General features: G+C 50.2%; 3 protein-coding genes and 2 long non-coding RNA genes across 5 annotated transcripts in view; 1 reads left to right on the plus strand and 4 right to left on the minus strand.

The window, feature by feature from the left end:
- Nucleotides 1-5,494, minus strand: part of LOC139788044 (cilia- and flagella-associated protein 251-like) — a 27,159-nt gene extending 21,665 nt beyond the window's left edge. Inside the window, exon 1 of the mRNA XM_071727577.1 lies at nucleotides 4,870-5,494. The gene's annotated coding sequence lies outside the window, so the exon portion shown is untranslated. The remainder of the gene's footprint in view (nucleotides 1-4,869) is intronic.
- Nucleotides 5,495-6,872: 1,378 nt separating this feature from the next.
- LOC139788048 (uncharacterized) lies at nucleotides 6,873-9,444 on the minus strand. Its single transcript, XR_011722762.1, has 3 exons — nucleotides 9,322-9,444; nucleotides 8,060-8,098; nucleotides 6,873-7,189 (listed from the first exon to the last, which is right to left on the minus strand). It is a non-coding gene; the product is annotated as an uncharacterized lncRNA (long non-coding RNA).
- Nucleotides 9,445-9,727: 283 nt separating this feature from the next.
- Nucleotides 9,728-13,812, plus strand: OAZ1 (ornithine decarboxylase antizyme 1). The gene is given in 6 exon segments (XM_071727581.1): nucleotides 9,728-9,921; nucleotides 12,266-12,323; nucleotides 12,325-12,411; nucleotides 12,538-12,710; nucleotides 13,162-13,247; nucleotides 13,378-13,812. Coding segments are annotated over 6 exon segments (651 nt in total). The 5' UTR covers nucleotides 9,728-9,805; the 3' UTR covers nucleotides 13,509-13,812.
- A 4,271-nt stretch (nucleotides 13,813-18,083) lies between these two features.
- Nucleotides 18,084-20,742, minus strand: PEAK3 (PEAK family member 3). Its single transcript, XM_071727887.1, has 2 exons — nucleotides 20,433-20,742; nucleotides 18,084-19,693 (listed from the first exon to the last, which is right to left on the minus strand). The coding sequence occupies exons 1-2, from the start codon at nucleotides 20,562-20,564 to the stop codon at nucleotides 18,695-18,697; spliced, it is 1,131 nt and encodes a 376-aa protein (XP_071583988.1). The 5' UTR covers nucleotides 20,565-20,742; the 3' UTR covers nucleotides 18,084-18,694.
- A 1-nt stretch (nucleotide 20,743) lies between these two features.
- LOC139788209 (uncharacterized) lies at nucleotides 20,744-21,517 on the minus strand. Its single transcript, XR_011722786.1, has 2 exons — nucleotides 21,285-21,517; nucleotides 20,744-21,073 (listed from the first exon to the last, which is right to left on the minus strand). It is a non-coding gene; the product is annotated as an uncharacterized lncRNA (long non-coding RNA).
- Between the last annotated feature and the right edge of the window lie 2,292 nt (nucleotides 21,518-23,809).

Genomic DNA, 23,809 nt, shown 5'->3' on the forward strand with positions numbered 1-23,809 from the left:
TCTAATGAGCTCCAACAATAGCTAATTTTCAAGGAAAATTAAGAACAGCTTCCTTGTTCTAATCTTACAGTTCCCTCCAAACAAATGTGTCACAGCTGTTATACCTGGAGGTCATGGAAAAAAGGTCACAATTGGAACTGCTGTGAGAAGTATTTTGGCCAAAGAAAAAGAGTTGGAATATATCCTGTGTGAATGCAATGAAGAGAGACTAAAGAGAAACCGGAGGCTTTCTCATGGTTTACAGGAAGATGAGTAGCAGTCATGAATTTAAGGGGGAAAAGCCCAAATACTTTGTAGTAGTAAAGGCAGAAAAGTATTTGAAAAGATCTCCTAGGGGAGTGTTGGCCTCCCTATCACTGAAAGGTAGTATCAGCAGATTGGACACACCTGTCAAAGTATGATTCTTGAAAAGCAGATCCTTTTTTGGGGCCAGAAGCCTGGGTTATAGGGCAGCTTCTGAAATGGCATCTGAATATAATCTGTGATACAAAGCTCAGCACCCAGATGAAGACAAGACAGTCCTCTGACTGCTCACGTTCAAGGCTGGATGTAGAACTGCTGCTACCCCTCAGCATGAACCCAATGTCCCACCCAACTCCACAGAGACCCAGAGGCACCAGCAGGACTGAACACCTCACTACCAGCCTGCAGTGGTACAGCCTGAACTGGAATGACAAAGGCTTAATCTAGCTTTAGATTTATTATTAAACTTAATTTGCATTGCTTTGCATGCAAGGCTCAGGAAAAGCTTGAAGTCCCAGGGATGCTGAGGGTAGGGATGCAAATAAGCAGAGTTTCAGTGCCATCCTGTTGGTGATGCCCAGGACACAAGCTGCAGGGATGGTGGTCAGAGGTGTCCAAAGGGTGGTGGACAGGTCAATCAACATCACCTTGAGAGCACTGACATAAAAAATATATAGGTTTGTATAAAATGATACCTTGCAGCCACCTCTGTAGCAGTACATGGGGAAAGGTATCCAGTGACCACAAGCAAGCATGTTTCTGAACCCATTTAAAATCTTAAAACCACAATACAAAAACTTGATACCAAATGGCAAGACGTCAGGAGAGCACTGAAAGAAAAGCCCAGTATAATAGAAAAGAGAATTAAACAAGACTATGGCTGCCAATCTCCCAGAAATATTTTTAAAGGCAACAAAGAGGATTATCAATGAGAGTAGAGCCAGGATAAGGAGAAATTAGATTCAAGAGAACATTTTGCTTATTTCAAAGGTTCTTTGAGGTTACTGGAGTTTTAAAAGTCACCAAAACCCCCCATTGTCACAGGCCTTGAGGTCCAAGAGGGAAGCCTGAAGGAAGCAAAGGTGTGAGACCTCTTTACCTCCCATTTCTGCCTCTGTACAGCCTGAGGCTGGTCCTTTCTCCCTGCCTCAGTTTCTCCATCCCCAGTGACATAAGCCCAGTAAGTTACAGCCTCCAAAAGGAGCACATGGGCTGCAAGGACTGAGAGGTAACACTGGAAGCTTCAACATGTAAACCAGGGATCCTCTTTTCACTGTCTGATCAACACAAGCAGGCACAGGGAGGGTGCAGGATCTGCTGCCACCACCACCACACCTTCTGCTCTCTGCAGGGCTCAGTTTTCCCGTGCACACTCCTGCCCACTGAGCCCCTGAGTTGATTTAGCAGCAGGACAGAGCTGCTGTGCTGTGCACATTGTTCTGACAGCTGCTAAGGCCTGACCTGCTGACTCGCATTGCTTCCTGTCACATCCTGTTCCTTGAAGGGGAGCTGATTACATTTTCCTCCCTAATGAGCTCAATGAGTCTGAAGAAGGCTGAGGCTGCACAATTGGACAGTGGATGATCTTTGGCTTCCACCTCTGCCTGACGGCTGGCAGCCAGGGATGGAGGATGTGTCTGTGTGTGAAGCCAAACAAACACGGAAACGTCACGGGGCAGAAGGAGCCCCGAGCCAAGAAATCCACGTGCTGCAGGACAAAAGTCCAGGGAGGCACCACGAGGCAGGGCACCATCAGTCTGGGACAGGGACATACCCATCAGGCAATTGAAAATGGAAACTCGCTAACCCAAGAAAGGAGAAACATTTTTAAGAGGATCAGGTGCCCAGAAGAACAGAAGTAACAGCTTCAGTAGCTAAAATACCCCCAAAACACAGTTTGGAACTAATTCTTAACTCCTGCCCAGACAGTTTACCTCCTCTAATCACAACAGCTCCCTTTCTTTGTTTACACCTCTGAAGCACTTGGCTTTCAGATCATCATCATCACCATCCAAAATACTTTGTAAAACTCAAAATAAGCAGGAAACCAAACTAACTATGTCATCAGACCAATCCAGAACAGTGATTTCAAGCTTTCTTGCCACCTCTTTATCTTCTAGCACCTTTGGAAACCTGTTTGTCTTACAAAGAGTTACAAATACGTGCTCAGCTCTCTGGATCTTTCTGCACTCCCCAAGCATTAGGCTACCCTGGCCCTGAAGTGGGAAGCCCCATGGGTGGTGTAAGGGCATGGAGGAGATTGCTGGGCTTACACACAGCAGGCCAGGTGGGAATAAACAACTCCCTTGAAGCCTGGATGCTTTGCAAACACAGCAACAGGCACCACGATGCTCTTGGGTGCATGGCTGTAAAACACTGCAGTGCTGTGACTGAGCCACAACTTTCCAGCAGGGTAAGCAATGAACCCTTCCAAACTCAGCTTCCTCTGGAGTTAATAGCAAACAGGAGGCAGGGGAAGTTAATTTGTACCTAGAGTGGCTTCATAAATAAGAGCATTTAGGAAAACTGGAATATTCTAACAATGAACTAGAGCCGCCTTCATTTTAAAACCTCTGCTCCTAAGTGGGTTAACAACCTGGTGGCTGATTTGATAACAATTTGCTGTCAGTCCCTTATGAACGTTGATTATCTTTGGATTTCAGTTTGGTGCTTACAGACGGGTTGGGGGTCTGCTCCCCACCTGCTGCTCAGAGAGGTTTTTCTATCTGAGGAGACAGAGTTGGAGGGGAAAGGCTGCAGTGGAACCTGGCATTGCCATCACTCTACCTGCTGTGTGGGTAAAAACCTCACCAGAGCTTTTAAACTGCCAGCTTTCACCGGCCTGAAATTCAAGAGTATTTTTTAAAAAAATGTAAACAACCTGAGCTGCTAAGCTGGCCTGATGGCTGGTTCCAGCTCCACTCTCACTCAGAGGGATTGCTGACTGTCTTGGTACACTGAGCAAATATTGAGTTCAGTATTGAGTAAATATTGGTTCAAACACGGATAGCTCATGGGCAAAAGCACAAGGCTGCGTGCAGCTCAAATAAACAACTGCTACCAGGGCTGGATTTTCCTGTCCCTCCTGCAGCAGCCCAAGGGCTGCCCTGGCTGCTGGCACAGCTCTGGGGGAGCTCCAGCCAGTGACTTTGCTGATCACTAAATACACAAGGATTATACCCAAAATAAAGCAGTGTGCAGCACAAACACACAGCTGGGAGGGATCTCACTTTGCCACTTCTGCTGGTCAGAGGCCGTTCTTGGGCTCGTTCTCAGCTACAGCAAAGGGGCAAACTGGTTCCCTGGCTTGTAACTCTCTAAGGGACTGGTGTGCCATGTAACTTATTGCAGGCTAAGTAACCTTCCCTGCCCTCGAGGCTTGTTCATTTTATTTATGGGAAAATATGCTCGTTAATGCTCTTATCACAGGAATGATCTAATCGGCGGGGAAGAAAAGCCTCCTTTGAATATATCCATTTTAATGAGCTGCTGGGTGAAATGTTTAGGCAGGCAAAACTGTCTCTGAACCCGTTTCTGACAGGGCAGATTCTGCACAGGTCTTAACGCTCATCCTGCTGGCATCTGTTTGTTTTGATAACATTTCCAAACGAAATGAGGAGTTACAAAAGCCAAGCTGGACTCTACACTTCCTGGTCCCTAAGGTTGGCTGATCCAAGCACAATAGGAACTGAAGGAAAATAAACCACGCCGTCCAGCTCGCCAGAGCCTGGGAGAGTGGCCCATCCTGTACAGCAACATCAGATGGTGCTGAACTCTTCTGGAAGAGAAAAGGGAAGCTAAGCAAAAAATAAACTAATAAATCCATCACACAAAGGCTCCAGCAAGCAAGGGAGGGAAAGGGGTCAGCGGGGAAAGAAAATAGTCACCAAAGAATTCCATAAAGCTGCTGCCCACCAAAATGCTGATTCTGGGTGATTGCAGGGGGATGGTTTCCTCAGGAGCTGGTGCTGGGGGGTGCTCTGCACCCCTCTGCTCTCTCCCATGCTAAGGGGAAGGAAAGTGCTCCATCTCCTCTCCTGGCTGAGCTCCCCTCTGGGGCATTTGCAAGAACCAGACCTTAATCACCTCTCCTTAACTTGGGGAGGGGAAGGAGATGTGAGCTGAGTCTGGCCCGGCGTAAATGAAACAGAAAACAGATTGGGGAAGGGAGGATGTTGCAATTTCTTCCACTTTACTGTTTCGTAACTACCTCTGAATTCCTCATGACCATTTGTTCATAACTGGCAGCAACACCCGGAGGAAAATCAATACAAAAACACCAAGCTGGTGGAAAAAGAATCTTAAATTACAGACCTGTAACAACAAACTCCTCAAGCACGATTCTGCCCCCCCTCAAAAACATCAAGGTGCCAGCCTCTGCCCCTGCCTCATGTCTCTTGCTGCTGGCTAACCCACTCTCCAGCTGCCTAATTCCTGTTCTCATTTCAGACTTTTCCCCTCACCCCCACATTATTTTTATATGGAAACTGAGCTGCAAGGCCTGCTAAGCTCAAACCTGCAAACTTAAAAGAAAACAACTCAGCACTTATCAGGTGACCAGCACTATGGAGGGTTACACTCCTAAATCAGATAATGAGACTTTAAAGCATTTTAAGCATCTGTTACCTCATCTGCATTCAATATATAGTCCTCTTCATACCAGCTGTTTTTAAGTGAGAAAGCAGAGATCCAAAGTTTCTTTGGTGGGAAGTACAGACATTTGCTGGCCTGATGAACTAGTGACTGGTTTCTTCTAGTTCAGTATCTCACGAAGATCTTGGAAAATAAATTCTTCCCTGTGCTGGTAAACATCTAAGAATTCCAGCTTAACTTTGCAGTGGCATGCAGGATCTCCTTCCAGCACAAGTGGGTCTGCAGAAAACCTGACCTTCAAATCCAATCATTCTCGCACAGATGACAATGAAAATGAGCAGAGTTTTCCAGCTAGAAACAGTGTTCTAATTACATGTCCCACAAAGATCAGAATAGCTTCTAACACATCACACAGTTCTTAGTAGGGGAGTATTTAAAATTAGGTAACTTGTAGTTAACTGTTACCTGTAAGGAAATGAAGCAGAAGTTCTAAGGAAGGATATGGGTAGACTGGAGCTCTCCTTTAAAGGGCTTCCAAACTGTAGGTCTCATAACATTTAGAAATAACCCCATCAGTGTTTTGATGAGCACCTCCATACAAAGCTGACCAAGGCAAACATTTAAATTATGCTGGAACTAAACCCAGCTAAATTACAGGGTAGAGAAGTCACCACACATGACGATTCTTGTGAAAACACATCATGAGAGATGTGGCTGCCTCAGTTTCTGCCATGTTGTGGTGCTTAGCTACGTATCTAGAGAACTCTTAAAATTGTAAGAATAAGTAAAGTCTTCCTGGAGTGCAAATAGAAAGAAAAGGCAATCAGAATGACTTGGTTTTATTGGCTGGCTCAATTAATTTATTAATTTTTTTTAAACATTTTTTGGGGGGAAGTTACTAAGAGTGTAACACTCTGTGAGGACTACACATGCTTTAAAACAGAGGCTGTGTTTTTCTTTCTGCTGTATTTCCCCAGTCAGCAAATCAGAAGAGAGAGATCAATTTCCCACGATGCTGCTAAATGTCATAAACATCTAAAAAAGCTGTGACAGCATGATGCCCCTATGCAGAAAATATTCAGAGGGTTCTGCTACATGTCAAACATCAATTTTTTTTTTCATTCACCTTCACTGGAGCTCTCTTACTCCTCTAGAACATGGATGCAGGAGCTGCTTCAATGAAGCCCCCAGCAGCCCACTCTCCAGCAGCCTCCTCAGTGGCAGAAAACCCCACCAAAGCCACTACTATTTGCAGCTAAACAACAGAAGAGTTTATCTTTCCTTCTCAAAATAAAAGCTGTGACACAACTAAGGTACCAACGTGTAGGATTTCAGAACTGGCAACTTCTATGAGTGTTTCAGGTCCTGTTCATCTTTCTAAGCACGGGTTTTATGGCATCTGATCACAAACCTGGAAATGGACAATGAAGAGGAAAGACATTCAGTTACTTACCCTGCCCATTTCTTGCTCTGACACCTGTTTACATCAGCTACCAGATTTGAATTTGACTTTAGCTTCTTCCTGTGCTGCCATAAACTTCTTCAAATCTAGTATCTTATAGAAAGTTAGAACTATAAAAGTTGGGCTATGAAAAGTTCCAGAAAAGAATCTTTAACTGGTGATTTTGACTAATGCTTGGGACCTCTTTTGTTACAAGTGGCTGAAAAGTGGGATGAAACAAGCTAAAAGAGGAAAATGAAGTTCTAGAAAATGAAACTCCTTGGCTTTCCTCAACTTCAACAATTTCAAGTCGGATTCCTAATGGGGAGCTCAGTTGTTTTGCTTCTTCTGTACTTTCTCCCTTAACAGCTCTGGTTACTGAGTAACTCAGACTGTACAAGGTATTTTCCTAGGTCATTCCATACAGCCTAATTCCTGTGACCTGCTTGTGGAAGAACATGGAACAACTGGGACTCTGAGGAGGTCAGGAAGCAGCTCAGGAGAGGACTGATAAAGAAGCTCTCTGCTGCATCTCCTGGTTTGGGATCTATGATGACACTTTAAAACACTTGGGTTTTGGAGATGGGGAGGAACCAGTGGAATGAGAGGACCTTTAGCAGTGTATTTGTGGACACCAAGATAGGATTTGGGATGAAGCCTCAGGACTTCAATGGACAAGATTCTCTACTTGCTGTTGCCCATCTTGTGGAAAGCTGCTGTGGGAGTGGAGGCTCTTGGGGTCCACTGTCCAATGTTTTGGGATACCAGGGGCTGAGATGGGTTTGGGCCATGATGCCAAACCAGGAATGCAGGTGGAGCCATGGCCACAGTTCTGCTGCCATGGCCAGGGTGATCCCAGCAAAACCACCCAGCTGGAGATGGCAACATCTCAAACTGCCTCAGCTGGTAACCCTGGAATTGTGAGTCAGAGGCATCTCTGTGAGGATTTATGAATCACTGTCATTGCTAAACTGGAAGTCAGGCTATCTCAGCAAAACTGCAGCTGGAACTAATCCCAAACAAATGCTGTTTAATGCACAAATCCCAAACAGGTTGATTTGGCTTCTTGCAGACTACAGAGCATCACAGCATTATTCTGGTCACTTGAGTGTAAAATGGAATGATGGCCCATGGAGATGACAGGTATCCAAAGGGAAAGCTGTTTCTAATGCCACAGTACAGGGGAAAGCAGCTGCAAAGATTATGTCCTCTAAGCACAGTGCCATTATAAGGAATTAGTCAGATTAGTACATAAATAATAAATGCCATTAGCAGAAATAATGAGACAAAATGGTAAGGCAATGGTAAGGCTGTCCCACACCCCCCCTCCTATCACCCCCATCCATTCCCCCCTCAGGAAAACCTTCTTAAAACAAGACAGAAAACAAGAGTTGCTAAATCATTTCTGATATGCTTCATTTGGTCCGGATATTCCTGAATTGCAGCTATCCCATTGTTTCCAGCTGGTCTCTGGGTAATGCATTAAATGGCAGTCAGCTTCCCCCCCATAAATCACCAGCCAAATCCAGAGGGCAGGGTGAAAGCAAAGCTCTAATGTCCCCGTTGTGTTGTGTTCTGGGGGCTAAGTGCAGATCCCCACAGCAGGAAAAGGATTTTTCTCTTGTCCTTCTTGCTTCCCATGACTCCCAGACTGCCTGCTGGCTCCTCAGCCAAGCTGCAGGGGAACAGGCAGTGTTTTCTTTTGGCACTGCACTTTGTTCCATCACAGTCACCCAGAGCAGTTTCAGGACACAGAAGGCGGGTGGGGATTCAGACACTTACCCTGGTGCAAAGTGGAACCCATCAATGTGCTCAGAGCTCCTGGATGGGAATATTTTAAAGCAAATAAAAGTAAGAAAGATAAAAAAAAAAATAAAGAAAAGGCCTACATGCAGCTATGGGACCTGAAGGCAATAAAATAGTCGTGATGTAGCCCAAGTTGAATGAAGAAAAAAGAAATTCAGCCATCTGAAAATCATTACAAGGTATCTTTACTAGTTTTCTTTGGCCCTATAAACACCTTTTCCCACTGAATTTACAAGGCATACCTGACTGCAAACTTGATTCAGAATAATTTAAACCATTATTTTAAACCATTATTTTGAATTTTCTTTCCACATAGGGTAAGATCCAGTGCCAGGAGGTGCCCTGACTTCAGTGATGTGCTTCTGGTTTGGTTTTCAGGCTGAAATGTTCAGAAACAGCTGAGTCAAAGATCTCCTGTCCTGGAAACTATAACCTATTTTTGTACACATTTGCTGACTTTAAGTTCAATTTTGAAGTCTGACAGCCCCTTCAAAGGGATGAATCTGTGTTTCCAGCAGGATTGTCCAACAGGAAAGCAGTGTGTCCCAGTTTCAAATCCACAGCTTTGCCTCCAGTCCTTGTTCTCGCTGTGGGGCAGCAGAAAGACCCAAACGTGTCCTAAAAAAAACCCCCTGAGATTCCCAAAATCCTTGCAGGGGATGGGAAGCAGAGCACTGGGGGGTTTGTTTTGACACCCAGACCGACTTCTCCTGGCTTGGATATTTTTATTAATGAGGATTTATTCATTTTCCTCCTGAAGGTGCAGCACAAAGCCTTTTATTCCCCTTTAATAGATGAGCACCAGCATCACCCCCTGCCGGGGAAGGGATCTCCAGAAGGGATCGGGATCGATCGCTGTCTCGGCTCAGAGGAATTGGGGGTGGGGGGGCTGCAGTCGGAAGGCGGGAGCGCCCCAAAACCGTGACAATTTCACCCTCTCCCTTCAGGGAGCCCTTCCAACACCCGGGGGATTTTTAAATGATTTTGGAAACTGAAGCTGCTCTCAGCATCGACCTCAAAAAGGTTTCGCGCGGCAGACGGGAGGGCAGCGAAGCCCCCGCCGCTCCGATGCCCACACCTCGGGGAGCTGCCAGCCAACCGCCAGCCCTCCGGAACCTCGGACCCTCCTCCCCACCCGCCCGGGGACACCCCCCGGCCTTCGCCCCGCTCCTCCCTCCCTCCTTTCCTCCGGCACATGCGCCTGGCGGGCCCTGGCCCCTCCCTCCGCCGCAGTTTACCTCTGCCCGGCAGGGGAGCGGACGCGGGACTCGAACCGGCGGCTCTGAGGGGAGTGAGGGCTGCGGCCCCGCGCCGGAGCCTGCCGGCCGGACCCCGCCAGACCCCGCCCACCCGCAGCGGGCGCAGCCAATCAGAGACCCCTATCCCTTCCCCTTCCCCCCCCCCGTCCATCCCTGTACCCTTCTAACCAATGGCAAACCCCCTCGCCCTGATAACCAATAGGAAACGAACTCTCCGTTCCGCCCCTAGAGCTCCCTGCAGCCAATGAGAAGCGAGGCTCTTAAGGCACAGTCGATCCCGTTCAGCGGATTGGATTCCTTTCCACGGAGGGGGCGTGGCTTGTCACGAAGGGTGTTGCTGTTTGGGGGCGTGGCCTGGCGGACGTATATAAGGAGGCACTGCGGCGCCGCTGCCATTTTGTGTAGCAGCGCCTGGAGAGCGGCCGGCGGGGGGCGGCGGAGGGTTTCGGACCAGAGCGGCCGGATGGTGAAATCCTCCCTGCAGCGGATACTCAACAGTCACTGCTTCGCTAGAGAGAAAGAGGGGAATAAAAGCACCATCATGCCCGCTGTGCTGAGCCTCAGTACCGGACAGAGCAGGTGAGGGGCAGGGGCCTCCCTCAGCCTTCGCAGCGCTGGGCGCTCGCCGCCTCCTCCTTTCCCCTCAGGGCCCGCCCTGATCCTTCTCCCCGTCCCTCAGGCCCCGCTCGCCTCCCCCGTCACCGGGGGGGAGGGGACGGGTGCTCCGTGGCGGGTGGGGGAGGGGCGGTCCGCTCCGCCGCCTCAGCGCCGGGCGCTACGGCCTTGGCCTCCTCCCCCGCAGAACCTAGACGGGAGGGAAAGGGAGAAAATAACTTTAAAAGGGGTCGGTTTATTCTATTTTTTTTTTTTTTCTAACACGCCCCTTCCCCCTCCTTCCTGGTCCGGGGTGACTCGCTGCCGTGCCGGGTGACACGTTCCCCACATCTCGAGGCGGCGGGGGGGGGGGGGGGGGCAGCTGCCCGCGGCCGCCACCCCGGGAGTTGCGTCCCGCACCCTCCCGCCATGTGCCACGTTCGTTGCCTCCCAGGAGAGCTCCCAGCGCGGCCCCGGCCGTGTCATCCCCCGGGGAGAACGCGCAGAGCGGGCCCGGGGAGAGGCGGAGGATCCGTCTGCAGCTCCCGGGGGGAGAGAGGGGACTGGAAGGTGCCCTGGAGACAAAAGCCGGGCTGGAGACAAGGCCTGGAGGTGTCGTCTTCTAACCGGGAAAGGAAAAAAAAAAACCAACCCAACAACAAATAAGCCCACCACAATTAGGCAAAAATAATCAAAGGATTGAGGGCTGTTATCCCCTTACGTAATCGTAGATTTTGTTGAAAAAAAAAACAACCTGGAGGGTGCTGAGCCTAAAGTTAGATCATAAGGGTGTTAGTAGAGCGGTTTTTTCACCCGAAAGATTAAACCATCCCGACAGATAGTGGAAGAAAATATTCTATTGGGAGTAACAGAATCAGTCTGCCCGATGGGAAGGAATTCATTAGACCTTGTATCTGGACTATGGTTTTTTTTCTTTTTTCAGAAAGGCCGTTTTTATACTTACAAGCTCGTATAAGGTCATTTATTTCCAAGAGCAGTAAATGCACACACAATACCACTCTGAAAATATTTTTATGGCGAGGTGCAGCCAGCCTCCATTATGCACTCACTGCTTTTCACTGGGCATCGGGTGAGATTGTGTGGAGCTGCAGGTGTCTGAACAGGATGCTTAGAGGCTCATTTGGAAGGGTAATCAGGAACGTGTAGCTCTGCAATCATTCTGAGATAAAATAAGTATCTAATGGAAGCACTAAAAAAAAGTGTCGTATCTTTCAAAGAGCATAAAATAATGGCTTGAATGCTCATTTAACTGAGAGCATACAGGGTTTTTTTTTTAAAATACAATTTTGCAGTCGCTGGTCTTACTAATAAAATATTTGACCTAAATGGCCATTCAGTGCCTTTCTAATACGGATTATTCATCACAGGCTTCAAGCTCATTAAAAAAAAAAATTAAACTGGGGACGATCTGTGCAAAATGGTGGATTATTTTCTACATGTTTATTCTGATTTGCAAATGGCTGCTGGCACTCACAGACAGGATGATTGTGAAAATTTCCCTAAGGGCCTCGATTGCTGCATCTGCTGAGATGACGCAACTGAAGAGTGAGCCTGCAGGGTGAAGGATGGTGCAGAGGGAGGGGCCAGGCACCAGCCTTTGCTCTCCCGACAGTAGAAGCCTTATTCCTGGACACATGCTCAGATGGAGGGTGAAATTTAGCACAGCTACAATAAATATATTTCCTAGCTTGAATGACAGGGGCAGAACTTCACCTGGCAGCTTCGTGTTGCTCTGCAGAATTCCCAGGAAAAGCTTGTAGGTTTGCAAATAGCCAGGTGGGGTCTTCAAAAGGGGCAGTATTGCTTCTGAAAACCTTTGAGGTGGTGGCATCTCTGAGGTTGCTGCCTGTAACTTGCTGGCCTCAAGCCAAGAGTGCTGATGGTCTAAGGTAAAAAATTATTTCTGTCTTAGCCTTGTCATAATTTCTGAGAACAGGATGGAGGAGAAAATGGGGTTTTACTGATAGAATGGTGCAGGCCAAGCACGCCCTTCCTTGCTTGCCTCAAGCCGAGTGTATTTTCATCTCCAAATTAGTTTTTCCCTAAAAATAATGTAGTAGGAGCTTTCTCACCCTGATGGCTCTTGGCATGAGCAAGTGTTCCTGTCCCTGGTCTGGTGGTTCCTTTGTCTTGCCACTTGCTTGGGTTGCAGTGGGAGGAGTTCCCTTGGCCTAGCTTTGTTTAGTTTGGTTTTTTTTGTTTTTTTTTTTTTTAAATCCTGCCATCTGATCATTGTTGAAAAGCTAAAATTGACTGAGCTTTGTCTGCTGTGGCCTCTTTACCTCTCTTAACTGTGAACCCTTTCCAGTTCCAGGGTTCCCTTCAATTGCTGTAGTAACCTGGGTCCGGGGCCTCGGTGGTGCTCCTGATGTCCCTCACCCACCCCTGAAGATCCCAGGTGGGCGAGGGAATAGTCAGAGGGATCACAATCTTTCAGCTAATTTATTTTATTCGGTGAGTATGAATAATAAAGGGCAGCTTGCTGTGGTGAGCTGGAGTGCATTTTTTTTTGCTCCAAGATAGTGGTTATCCCTTCTCCAAAATGAATGGAAAGTAACTTTGCACATCTTGCTGCTGCAGGATAATCGGCTGAATGTAACAGAAGAACTAACATCTAATAACAGGACAAGAATTCTGAATGTCCAGTCAAGGCTTACAGATGCCAAACACATTAGTTGGAGAGCAGTGCTGAACAACAACAACCTCTATATAGAAATTCCCAGTGGTGCTCTGCCTGAAGGGAGCAAAGACAGGTGAGTAGAACAAAACACAGCTGTGGTTTCTCTTGCCTCCATCTTGAAGGCCTGTGAGTTGTGGTGAAGCAACACGGTCCTGTTGCTGACACTTGCTTCTATTGAGGCTACAACTAAGCCCTTGTTTGAGAGCTGCTTCTACCTGCTCTGTAAGTCAGAGCCACCCAGAAGCTCTGTGACTTCACACCCAGGCACTGGGTGGCTGCTTTTACCCACTGAAAACACCAGCCTGGTTTGAGTCTCATCCTTCAGCTGCAAGAGAAAAACATTGATGTCATCAAAGACTTAGATTCCTACATCAAGTTACACCTGGAGCTCAGGCATCTTTTGCTGGTCTGAGTCGCCATCCAGGAGCCTCTTGTGTCTACAAGTCCATGTGCAGATGACTCAGAGCAGTCCTGATCATCTCTGAAGGAAATGCTCTCTCACCTCCACTGTTCTTGTCTTGTAGTTTTGCGGTTCTTCTGGAGTTTGCTGAAGAACAGCTTCGAGTTGATCATGTGTTCATTTGTTTCCACAAGAACAGAGATGATAGAGGTAGGTGTCAGCTCATCCCATATCTCCAGAGACCTCAATGCAGAATTTGAAGTTGATTTTGGTGGATGCTTTAGCTGTTGTATGGTACCACATGGATGAAACTTGTTTTGTGTTGTTTTTTTTTTTCTAGCTGCATTGCTCCGTACTTTCAGCTTTTTGGGCTTTGAGATTGTGAGACCAGGGCATCCCCTTGTCCCCAAGAGACCAGATGCTTGCTTCATGGCCTACACGTTTGAGAGAGACTCATCAGAAGAAGAATAGATTGCAATGTTTGCCTCTTAGAGCTTTCTTGTTGTCTATAAAGATGATTCTGTAGAAATTTTGTCAACATCTATTACAGTACGCATATAATAACTCTGTCTGAAGCGTTGTGACCAACTGCTCTGGTGGTGAGATGTTGAAAATTTCAGACTCCACATCTTTTTCTGGATTTGTGCGCATGTTGTGGTTGTGCAAATAAATGCTCCCTCCAAATTAGCAGTATATTTCTTGAAGTTTAATATTGTGTTTGTGATACTGAAGTATTTGCTTTAATTCTAAATAAAAATTTATATTTTACTTTTTATTGCTGGTTTTAAGCTGTTTAAGACTTGCACTCTGAAAGAGGTCGCTCTGGAACTGCTCCAACCATTAAAGCTGCAGGTACAGAAAGATGTTGCTCATTCTTTGCTTGACTGGAACTCATGGCTATGATCTGCCAGGACTTTAAAGAACCTGGCAATGCTCTAGAAGCCAAGCCTACTTCTGATGAAAAATTAGCAGGGTGTCCATTTCCAGAGAACTGGGAACACTGCATCCCTGCTCTGTCAGTGTTTCCTAGGATACTGTGAAACACTATCTAGGGAAGTCACAGGTGACAGGGTGAGAAGCACAGCTCCTGCCTGACCTCAGCATCTTCTGTCTTGGTATCAAATCTGCAACTTTGATACCTCAAGCCTCAGTGTTACGTGGGATAAGTTCAAGGCCAGTGTGTGTGGTGATGAAGGTGGCTTTGGGAGTTTGGCTGTGGTCTAGGACTTGGGGCACTTCTGCAGATAAATAATTGCCATGGGCTGGGTGGCTTCCAGAACTCTCCTGGGAGATGGATGGGAGTTGCAGCATAAGGAGCAGGGGCTGCTGTGATGCAGTTCCTGTTCTTGGGGTCCATGGACACCTCTTAGGGTTCAGTGTCCTGAACAGAAGGGAAATAGCTGCTTGTGCAGTGCTAAGGTGACAAAAGTGGTCCTGAAGACCAGAGGGAAGTCTCTGAAGGGCTCTGCTTTAAAGATTGTATTTCAAAATTTTCTTTTTTTTCCTCAGCACTTGGCACTTCTGCAGCTTTAGAAGGTTTTTGACACTATTTGATCTGATTAATCTCTCTCTAAAGCCTTGGGGTTTGACCCTGGGCATAAGAGAAAACCTTGAGGAGGGAAGGCCCACCACTGCTCAGTGAAAAACTGGGTTATATTGAATATACACAAGTCCATGGGCCCTGCTGGGATGCACCCACGAGTGCTGAGGGAGCTGAGGGAGAGTGCTCTCTGTCGTTTCTGAAAGATCATGGCTAACAGGAGAGGGGCCTGAGGGCTGGAGCAAAGCCAGGGTCACTGCATTCAAAAAGGGCAAGATGAAAGATCCAGTTGCCAAGACATTTACAGACCAGTCAGCATCACCTCCATCCCTGGAAAAATGATGGAGCAGCTTCTTCTAAAGGTCATCTCTAAGCACATGGCAGAGGAGAAGGTTATCAGGAGCAGTCAGCATGGATTTACCAGGGGCAAATTCTGCTTGGCTAACCTGATAGCCTGGGATGTTGTGACTGAAGGGCTGGATGTGGGGACACCAGTGGCTGCAGTCTACCTTAACCTTAGCAAGGCTTTTGACAGGTTCCCATAACATCCTGGTGAGCAAATTCAGGAAATGTGGGATAAACCAACCTGCAGTGAGATGGATCAAGAACTGGTTACACAATAGAGCCCAAAGAGTGCTGATCAATGGAGCAGAGTCCAGCTGGAGACCTGTGACCCGAGGATTAGTGCTGGGTCCAGCCCTGTTGAGCATCTTTATTAATTACCTTGATGATGGGACAGTGTCTTCTCAGCAAGTCTGCTGATGACACAAAGCTGGGAGGAGTGGCTGACACCCTAGAAAGGTGTCTGCTGCCATTCAGAGGGACCTGGACAGGCTGGAGAGTTGGGCAGGGAGAAATTTAATGAATTACTACAAGGCCAAGTGTAGAGTCTTGCATCTGGGCAAGAACAACCCCAGGTACCAGTACAGATTGGGGACTGAGCTATTAGAGAACAGCACAGGGGAAAGAGACCTGGGGGTGCTGGTGGATGGAAGGGTGACCATGAACCAACAAGTGTTCTGGTGGCCAAGAAGGCCAATGGCATCCTGGGGTGCATTAGAAGGGGGGTGGCCAGTATGTTGAGAGAGTTTCTCCTCCCCTTCTACACATCTGGAATACTGTGTCCAGTTCTGGGCCCCTCAGTTCCAGAAGGACAGGGAACTGCTTGAGAGAGTCCAGTGCAGAGCCTCCAGGGTGCTGAAAGGAGTGGAACATCTCCTGGTAAGGAAAGGTTGAGGGAGCTTGGGGTCTCTGGAGAGGAGAATGAGAGGTGACCCCATTAATATTTATAAATATATAAAGGGGAGAGCCAGGAGGATGGTGCCAGACTCTTCTCAATTATACCCAAAGATAGGACAAGAGGTAACAGATATAAGCTTGAGAGGAGAATTTTTTACTGTGAGGGTGACAGACCCCTGGCCCAGGCTGCCCAGGGAGGTTGTAGAATCTCCTCTGGAGAGATTCAACCCCCTCCTGGATGTGTTCCTGTGGGACCTCCTGTAGGTGACCCTGTTCTGGCAGGGGTGTTGGGCTCAATCTTTCAAGGTCCCTTCCAACCTCTAACTGTGAATCCCTGGCTGAGTTGTTTTACCAGGTGGTTATGCTGTGAGCACAGGATCTTCATGAGCGTGTCCTCTGCCAGGGCCTGATAGCCCCCCTTTAAAACTCAGAAATGTTGAGTAGAGGGGAGGGGATCACCCCATGGACCATCCTTAGGCAGATACTCTGGGTAAAGCCCTACTGGAATGGCATGGGATACACCAAAATGCAACCCCTGGATCTCCCTTCTCCCCCACGCAGCACAAAGTGACCTGGGGGCTGGCACCTTGTTCCCAGAGAGCCTGTTGTTAATTAGCAACACAGCCAGAGGTGTATCTGGGATCTTGCTGCATTAATTAGCTTCAGCTATGTCTCAGTGGCTTTGCCCCAGCTTGGGCTCTGCTCTGCTTCTTGTCCTGGGCTATGGCAGGTCACCAAGCTGTCACCTCTGGTTCCTGGCTGTGCCCCAGTCCAGTGAAGGCGAGAGGTCTCCTTCCCACGGGTCTCCTGCCAAGTTTTTTATGGCCGTACAATCGTGCTCTTCCTGTGTTTTGTTGTGTTTTTTTTAAAGTCTGTGAACTTGCTGTGCTGAAGGCTGCCAAAGAGGAGGTGGAAAAGACCCAGGGGAGGATGTTCCTCCATTTCTCAGCTGGTGGGCAGAGGTCTGAGGGTCATAAACTGAATCTCTAGAGAAATTCTTCCCTTTCTCTGTGGTCCTGTGCCTGTGCTGCCCTCTCTTTTTCACAGGGACAGGAGTGTGGAGGTGTAGCTGGTCCTGCCTGGAAGCCACAGTCTGTGGTAGGGGTTTCACTGGCCTTGGGTGCTCCTGGCAGAGGGAGAAGGGGTCACCGAAGGTGGATACCAGAAACTGGGGTGGTGGGAAGTGCCAGCCTTGGACCAGGACCCACAGGCACTGCCAGAAGGTTTTGTCTTTTTTTTTCAGGATCAGGTGCCCAAGGTGGCTTTGGGCCACCTGCTGTCGTGCCACGGGCTTTACTGCCACCTTGTAGCCACGCAAGATACTACAGGAGAGGCTCTGGGGACAGCAGGGCTGGGGCTCACCCAGGACAGCCCTTCCTGCCTGTTTTTGGCCGGAAAGCCTGTATTAAAATTCAAATCACGTTTCTTTGGGCCGGCGATGCTTGAGTGGTGACCGTGCCCATGGTTTGTGTGGCCGGGCAGTTTGTTCGGGTCCTCCTTGCACATTCAGAGCCTGCTGGCTTTGGAGGCTGCTCTGGGACAGAATGATCCCACCTGGGTGCAGAGCCTGGCACAGGGGTCTGGGGGCTCGGGTGGGTGCCCAGTTGATGAGGCTGCTGCCAGCCCATGCCCTGCTGGCAGGGGGCTGAAACCCACCAAGCTGGGGAGCTGGAAGTTTGCTCCTCCGTGCTGGCACCCTGTGGGGGGGTGGGGTGGGGTGTGGGTGTCACAGCCCTGGTTTACCAGGGGTTATTTTAAGCTCAGGGACCCCTAACAGGACTTGTCCCTGTTCCAGCTGTGCCACCAGCCCTGGTGTGTCACTGCCCAATGTCCCTGAGCATCTGCAGAGCCCAGGGAGGTTGCTCCTGCAGCTGAGAGGTGATGGCTGCAAGTGGATTCATAGTTTCTTAACTAATAAGAACACAAATGAACTGGGCAGAGCTTTGCACGGGGCTCCACTGGGGTGGTCACACAGCATCTGGATGGATGTCAGGACCAGGGTAGGGATCTCTCACTGGGTTATGTGTTTAATCCAGGCAGCAGATGCTACGGCCTTGGTGCAGCCAGGACAGAGCCTGGTCCCCAGGTGCAGCAGCCATTTACCGACCCGAGCTATTTACTCGATGTCATCAGGGCTGTTCTGAGTGATCATGCTGGGCAGTGAAGTTTGGCTTTGTGTTTCTCCCTGGATACACCACCGGGGTGTGTAATGCTGTCAAAAAAAAAAAAAAAAAACCAAAAAAACCAAAACACATAAAGGAGCAGTATTTAAGAACATCAGCTCTGGGTTTTATTGAAGCTGTGTGGCTGTTGTATTTCCCCCTTTAAAATGTCATTTATATTTGTGACCATGCCACAAACCATTTCAAAAAAGAGCAGGCTGTAGGGGAGATCGTATTTCTCCTTTGCAATGGTGCCTTAAGGTGAGCTGTAATGTGTGGCTTTGCCTTGTTATTTAAAACAGCAAAAGCCTCCTGGTCACAGGAGAGGCCTGTGGGGGGGTTGTGCAACGTCCAAGACTTGTAAATTTTACCCAGGATAATCACTAAAGGCACTAAACTGGTGCTCGAGCCTATGGCTTCCATCCAGCTGCCTTGCCTGAGATGCTCCGATAAACCCTGCTCACAGCAGCAAACACAAATCAGCTGAGGATGTAAAAACACATCCTAGGTTGTGGGAACCATGGGTGGGAGTTTGGCCCCAGCTTTGTCGTTTTTGTGCTGTGGGGAGAAGGGGGTTCAGGTTTGCAGAGTTTTCCCAGCCAGGACCAGCTTGGGTTCCTTGGGGGAGATGGCAGCCAACGGATTTGGACAGGTCCTCACAGGCCCTTGGCCACCTTTGGGGAGACCTTTATTTTGGGCTGAATTTCAGTTTGCTCTTAGGGAGTGTAGAGAGCCTGGGTGACTTGGTAGAGTGTGTGTTCAGTCACCTCCTGGAAGTACTGGCAGCACAGCCACTCCTCGAGGCCAGGGCTCGCCCCCACCCCAACCGAATTCTCTGCAAACTTCAGGAGCAACAGAGCCCTCTTCACCTCCACCCAGCTCTGGAGCAGCTTGAGGGTCTTCCTGCTCCTGGCAAAGAGCTCCTGTCGGGGCCCCCAGAGCAGGACCTGCAGGATGCTCCTTGCCTGCTCGATGGAGACCCTCTTGGAGGGATCTTTGTGGAGAAGCAGCATGGCCAAGCGCTTGAGTCCTGTGGAATAGATGGATAAGGAGGGGATTTCAGGAAGTCTGTTGCTTCTGAACTTCAAGGCATTTTCCAGAGAGATGTCCACATGCAGGATCCAATGGATCAGTATGCCTATGTGCAGCTCATCTGCCTCTGGGGAGGGTGGTGCAGCAGGGCCCTTAGTCCAGTCCTGCTGGCTGGTAGAACAAGGTCTTTGTTTGTCTTTAACCTTGAAGAAGCTGCTGATGAGCAGCCTTGGAAGGAACAGCCCCAGGGGTGGCTCCTTGCCTTGCTGGCTCTGAGGAGGACAAGGGCACTGCACCAACAGCAGGTTCTCGGGGCAGAGGTCTCCATGCCCCATGTTCTGCAGCTGGAGGTGCTCCAGCCCCATGCAAAGCTGCAGGAGAAGGAGACAAGCCAGGCGTTCATAATGCCCGGGGCTGATCCTGTGCAAACTGTGGGATCCCTTCACAAAGCCTGCCAGGGTCTGGTAGGGAACTTCAGGAGAAATCAGAACCTGCACAACAGGATAGGTGGTGGGACAGGCTGGCTCTTCTCTAGAGGGGGACCAGCTCTGCTCCCCATGCCCTGCAGGGAGCACCAGCTCGGGAGGGAGGTGGTCACTGAACCGGCCGATCAGGCGCTGGATGCTGCAGTGTGCCCCAGGGGAGCTCTGTACCCCCAGGCTGGAGCAGCCTGGCTTGGGGACCTGCAAAGAGAGACAGGGCATGGTCACCTGAGCAAGGACAGAACCACCAGATCATAGAATCACCGCATCACAGGATGGTTTAGGTTTGAAAGGACCTTAAAGCTCATCCAGTCCCACTGCCCTGCCATAGACAGGGACATCTGCCACTGGACCAGGTTGCTCCCAGCCCCATACAAAGTCCAATCCAAATGCCTCCTCATGGGCTGGGACACTCAGTCAGCTCACCTGCTGGGCCACCAGCTCTCGTCCGGCCCATGCACAGTGCTGGGCTCCCCCTTCACCCTTTGAACCTGCTGGTGTTTGCTGGATCACCTTCAAGCTAGAAATGGGAGTGGGGGGGGAGTGTAACCCCTGGAGGTGCTGCAGAACTGGGATGGTCTCAACCTGCTCTGCCTGAGGACCCAGCACTGCTCCAGACTCTATTTTGCATTCCTTGGCACCTTGAGGCCACTTGTCAGGACACCTTCCCAGTGGTGCTGTGCTCCCAGGCCCAGCCTTTGGACCCATGGGAGCCACTGCCCTCCCCCTCACCTCTCCACCCCACACCCACAGCACTGTCCCGGTCAGCAAAAGCAGAAGTGGGTGCAAAAGGGGGAGTGTCTGTGTGATGGGGGGGAAGTGTCTGTGTGACAGGGGGGGTTGGTGGGAAAGCCAACTCTCCCAGTTCAGGTTGGCCTGCAGCACCCCATTCTGTGGGAGCCAGCACCTCCCTGGGCATTTTCTCCAGTTCCCAGCTTACCTTGGCTGCAAACACCAGCTGGGTTTGCTCCAAAGCGAAGCCCACTCGGAAGTACCAGGCATCCCTACTCTCACAACATGGCTCTGGCTCCAGGACCCTCAGGGCTGCCCAGTTCTTCCCCCTCAGCTCCATCTCCAGCAGCCGCTGATGCTCCTCTGGCCCCAGCAGCTCCTCCTGGATCCGAGCTGAGAGCCGGGACAGGGCACCCACCTGGCACCCCAAAACCACCCCACACCCCCCAGTCGGGCTCTCCAGGAGCGATCCCAAATCCCTGTCTGCAATCCCAAACGTCAGCTCTGCCGGGTTGGGCCGTGGGCTGCTCCGGTCCACGGGTTCTCCCAGGCTTTGAGACTTGGTCAGGGGTTTCTTGGGTCCCCAGGGGGGTCTGTCCCCCGGAGGGATGGAGCTGGGGGCCCCCTCCTCATGCCCTGGTGGGATGTTGCTGAGGATGCTGCTGGCCCGTGGCACGGGGTGACCCCGGCAGTGCTGGGGTCTCGGCTGCTCCGGGAGGGACTCTGCTCGCTGGAGATGCTTTTTTGGCAAAGGGGGAGGCAGAGGGTCCCAGGTGGGCTGGGAGGGGGCTCTGCCTGCTCCTTCCCCTCGGGTGGCCTTACGGGGGACGAGGTGGGCCCGCAGCTCTCCTGGGGAGGGACAGAGACAGCGCAGCTGAAGGAAGGGTTGGAGGGGACAAACTGGGTGACAGAGCGGGATGGGGCATGAGGGCAGTTATTTGCCCCACTGTGTATTTTCAGACCTTAAGCAAAGGCTGCAGGGGTGAAAGCCACAGGAGAAGGACAGGAACAGCAAAGGGGTTTGTCCCCACTGCTCAAGCAGGATGGGAATGTCACTCACCCACGTTGCTGTAGAGGAGTGATGAATCGGGAGGTCGAGGCTGGTGGCTCCCCGGGGTGTCTGGCGTGGGCGTGGGTGGTCTGGGGGCACCCAAATACAGGCTGCTGCTGCCCCTCACCTGCATAGTGGCCCTGAGGGGAGCTGGAGTCAGTGCTCAGCCCCTGGGTGGGGTCTGGCTCTGTTTGGTGCCAGATCAGGGGGAAAAGAAGGATAAAGAGGAAGCAGTGGCCTGGGGAGCCCTGGCTGTGTGGTTTGGGTAAAAAAAAAAAAACAAGTTTTGTGTCCCAGTGACTCCACCTCCTGAACTAGGGAGGTCTGGGGTGCTCCTGAGGGGTGGGAGCTGCCTCAGGGGCTTCATGTCTGAAGGTTCACACCTGCATGGGTGCAGAGGGTGGCTGAGACAGATGGCAGTGAGGTCCTCCCAGTGTTCACTGTGTGGTGGCCCTGAGGAGGACACGATGGTGGGAGAGGTGTGGAACAGGAGCAGGAAAAGTCTTTGTCATCCCAGCCCAGGTCTGGAGTGGGCAGGATGTGGGGGGACTGTGTCTGGGGAGGGAAAAGCAGAGAGCAGGGAAAGAAGAGCCCTGACCAAGATTTTGCTTCCCCATCCTGATCAGGCTCCACACAAATCTGCAGCCCTGTTCCTGCTGCCACCAGCAGTACTGAAACCAGGGTGGCTTTCTTTGACACCTCCAGTTTCTCTGCTGGGGACATCACCCCCTGTGCAACTACGGCCTCTGTCCCTCCCTGTTACCCCCCAGGGAACCGGGGATGATTATGCAGCCTCTTGCCAGGGTGCAAAGCATGGGGCTGAAGCAGCTTTTGTGGGGGGGGGATGCTGGGAAGCTCCTTTTTGGACCCTGTTTGCAGAGCAATTTGTTACCTCTGGGTTTTCCCTGGTGGTGTTGGGGGCCTGGAGGGCTCCAACCCCATCTCCCAGCTCAGCTGCGTCTTCCCCTCCGCATCCCGAGCTCTCCCGGCGCTGGCCATGGCACAGCTGGGAATCAACCTTCCCAGCTCACTGCAGCCCCCTCTCAGGAGGATGTTCTTTCAAAAACTCCTTCTTGCAAGTCGAAAGGAAGCTGGAGGTTTGGCCAGGCTCCCCAGCAGCCCCTCCCTGCCACTGTCCCAGGGCCACCCGGAGGCTCCTGCAGAGGCTGCAGAGTTGCATCACCTACAGTGCAACCTCTGCAATGGGTTTGCTTCCCACCAAGCTTCTCAGGGAGGCTTCGTGCTCCTCCCAAAATGCTCTCTGAGTGGCAGCTGTATGGAACTGGGGGGATTTCCGTTGTAAACACCCCCCCACCATGTAATTAATTCCCTGCTCTCCAGGTTGGGTTCCTCTAGATAGGTTGGTGATGTGGAAATTTTATGTTTTCCTTAATGGTATTGCTGGGGTTTCCTGCAGCCGTTGCACAAGGGGAGCCCAGTCAAGAGCAAACACTTCTTTTTTTTTTTTTTTTCAGAGCTCTATAGGTGAGCATGAAGTGACACAATTCAGATGCTGAGTCCCTCAGTGTCTGTCCTCTGAAGGATAAAGTTGCTCTTTGAACACTAAACCCCATGATATTTCAATAGCTATTCCCTTCCATTCAGTCTTTGGACAAATTAGCAAATAAGGGATGGTGCTGATTAGCAATTGGCCTGGGTAGGTGTGTGAGTGGGTGAGATCTCTGCTGAGAGCTGTGGCAGGGGTGGCTCCAGGGACCACCGAGGCTGGGGATGAAAAGGCTTTAGGGGACATGGATTTGCCTTAAAAAAGTGGAAACTCCCCCAGTATTTCCAGCATTTGATCTGGGTGGTGCATCCTCAGCAGTGGGGTGGGTGCCATGGGTTCAGATGTTTCTCCAGGGCTCTGGGGGCTGGTTTGGGGCTTGCTGGGTGCCCCTGAGCTTGGAGCCACCCTCAGCCTCAGTGGTTTCCTTGCTATATATTTAGCAATCCCTATTTGCTGGGTAGGTTTGTGTCTTGTTGGCCCTCAGTGCTGGCTGAGGGCTGTTTCTGTGGTGCTAAGGCCATATGTGAGAGCTGATAAAAATTTGTGTTGGGGCTGAGTCACACTCGGATCCGGCAGCAGCTCCAGGAGGATGTGCAAGACTTTGGGAGATGCCAACCCCCCATGGTGTCCGTATGGTCCTGCCCACGCTGCTGCCTGCTTTGCTGCCAGGGCTGCTGCACCCAGTGACTCCCCTGAGACGTCACCAAGGGCTCTGGTGCTCTAAAAATAATTATAAAGAGGATCTGAGAATGCACTGGGTTGGAAGGGATCTTTAAAGATCACCTAGTCCAATCCCCCTGCAGTAAGCTGGGATACTTTTACATCAGGTTGCTTAGAGCCCCATCAAATCAGAGACCTTGAATGTCTCCAGGGATGGGGCTTCCACCACCTCACTGGGCAGCCTGGGCCAGTTTCACCACCCTCACAGTAAACAACTTCTTCCTAATATCTAAATCTATGCTGTAAGAGCACTGGCCCTCACCCCATCACTCCCTGCCCAGGTCAGAAGTCCCTCCCCAGCTTTCCT

The sequence above is a fragment of the Heliangelus exortis genome, chromosome 28, assembly GCF_036169615.1.
Source record: "Heliangelus exortis chromosome 28, bHelExo1.hap1, whole genome shotgun sequence".
Lineage (NCBI taxonomy): Eukaryota > Metazoa > Chordata > Aves > Apodiformes > Trochilidae > Heliangelus > Heliangelus exortis.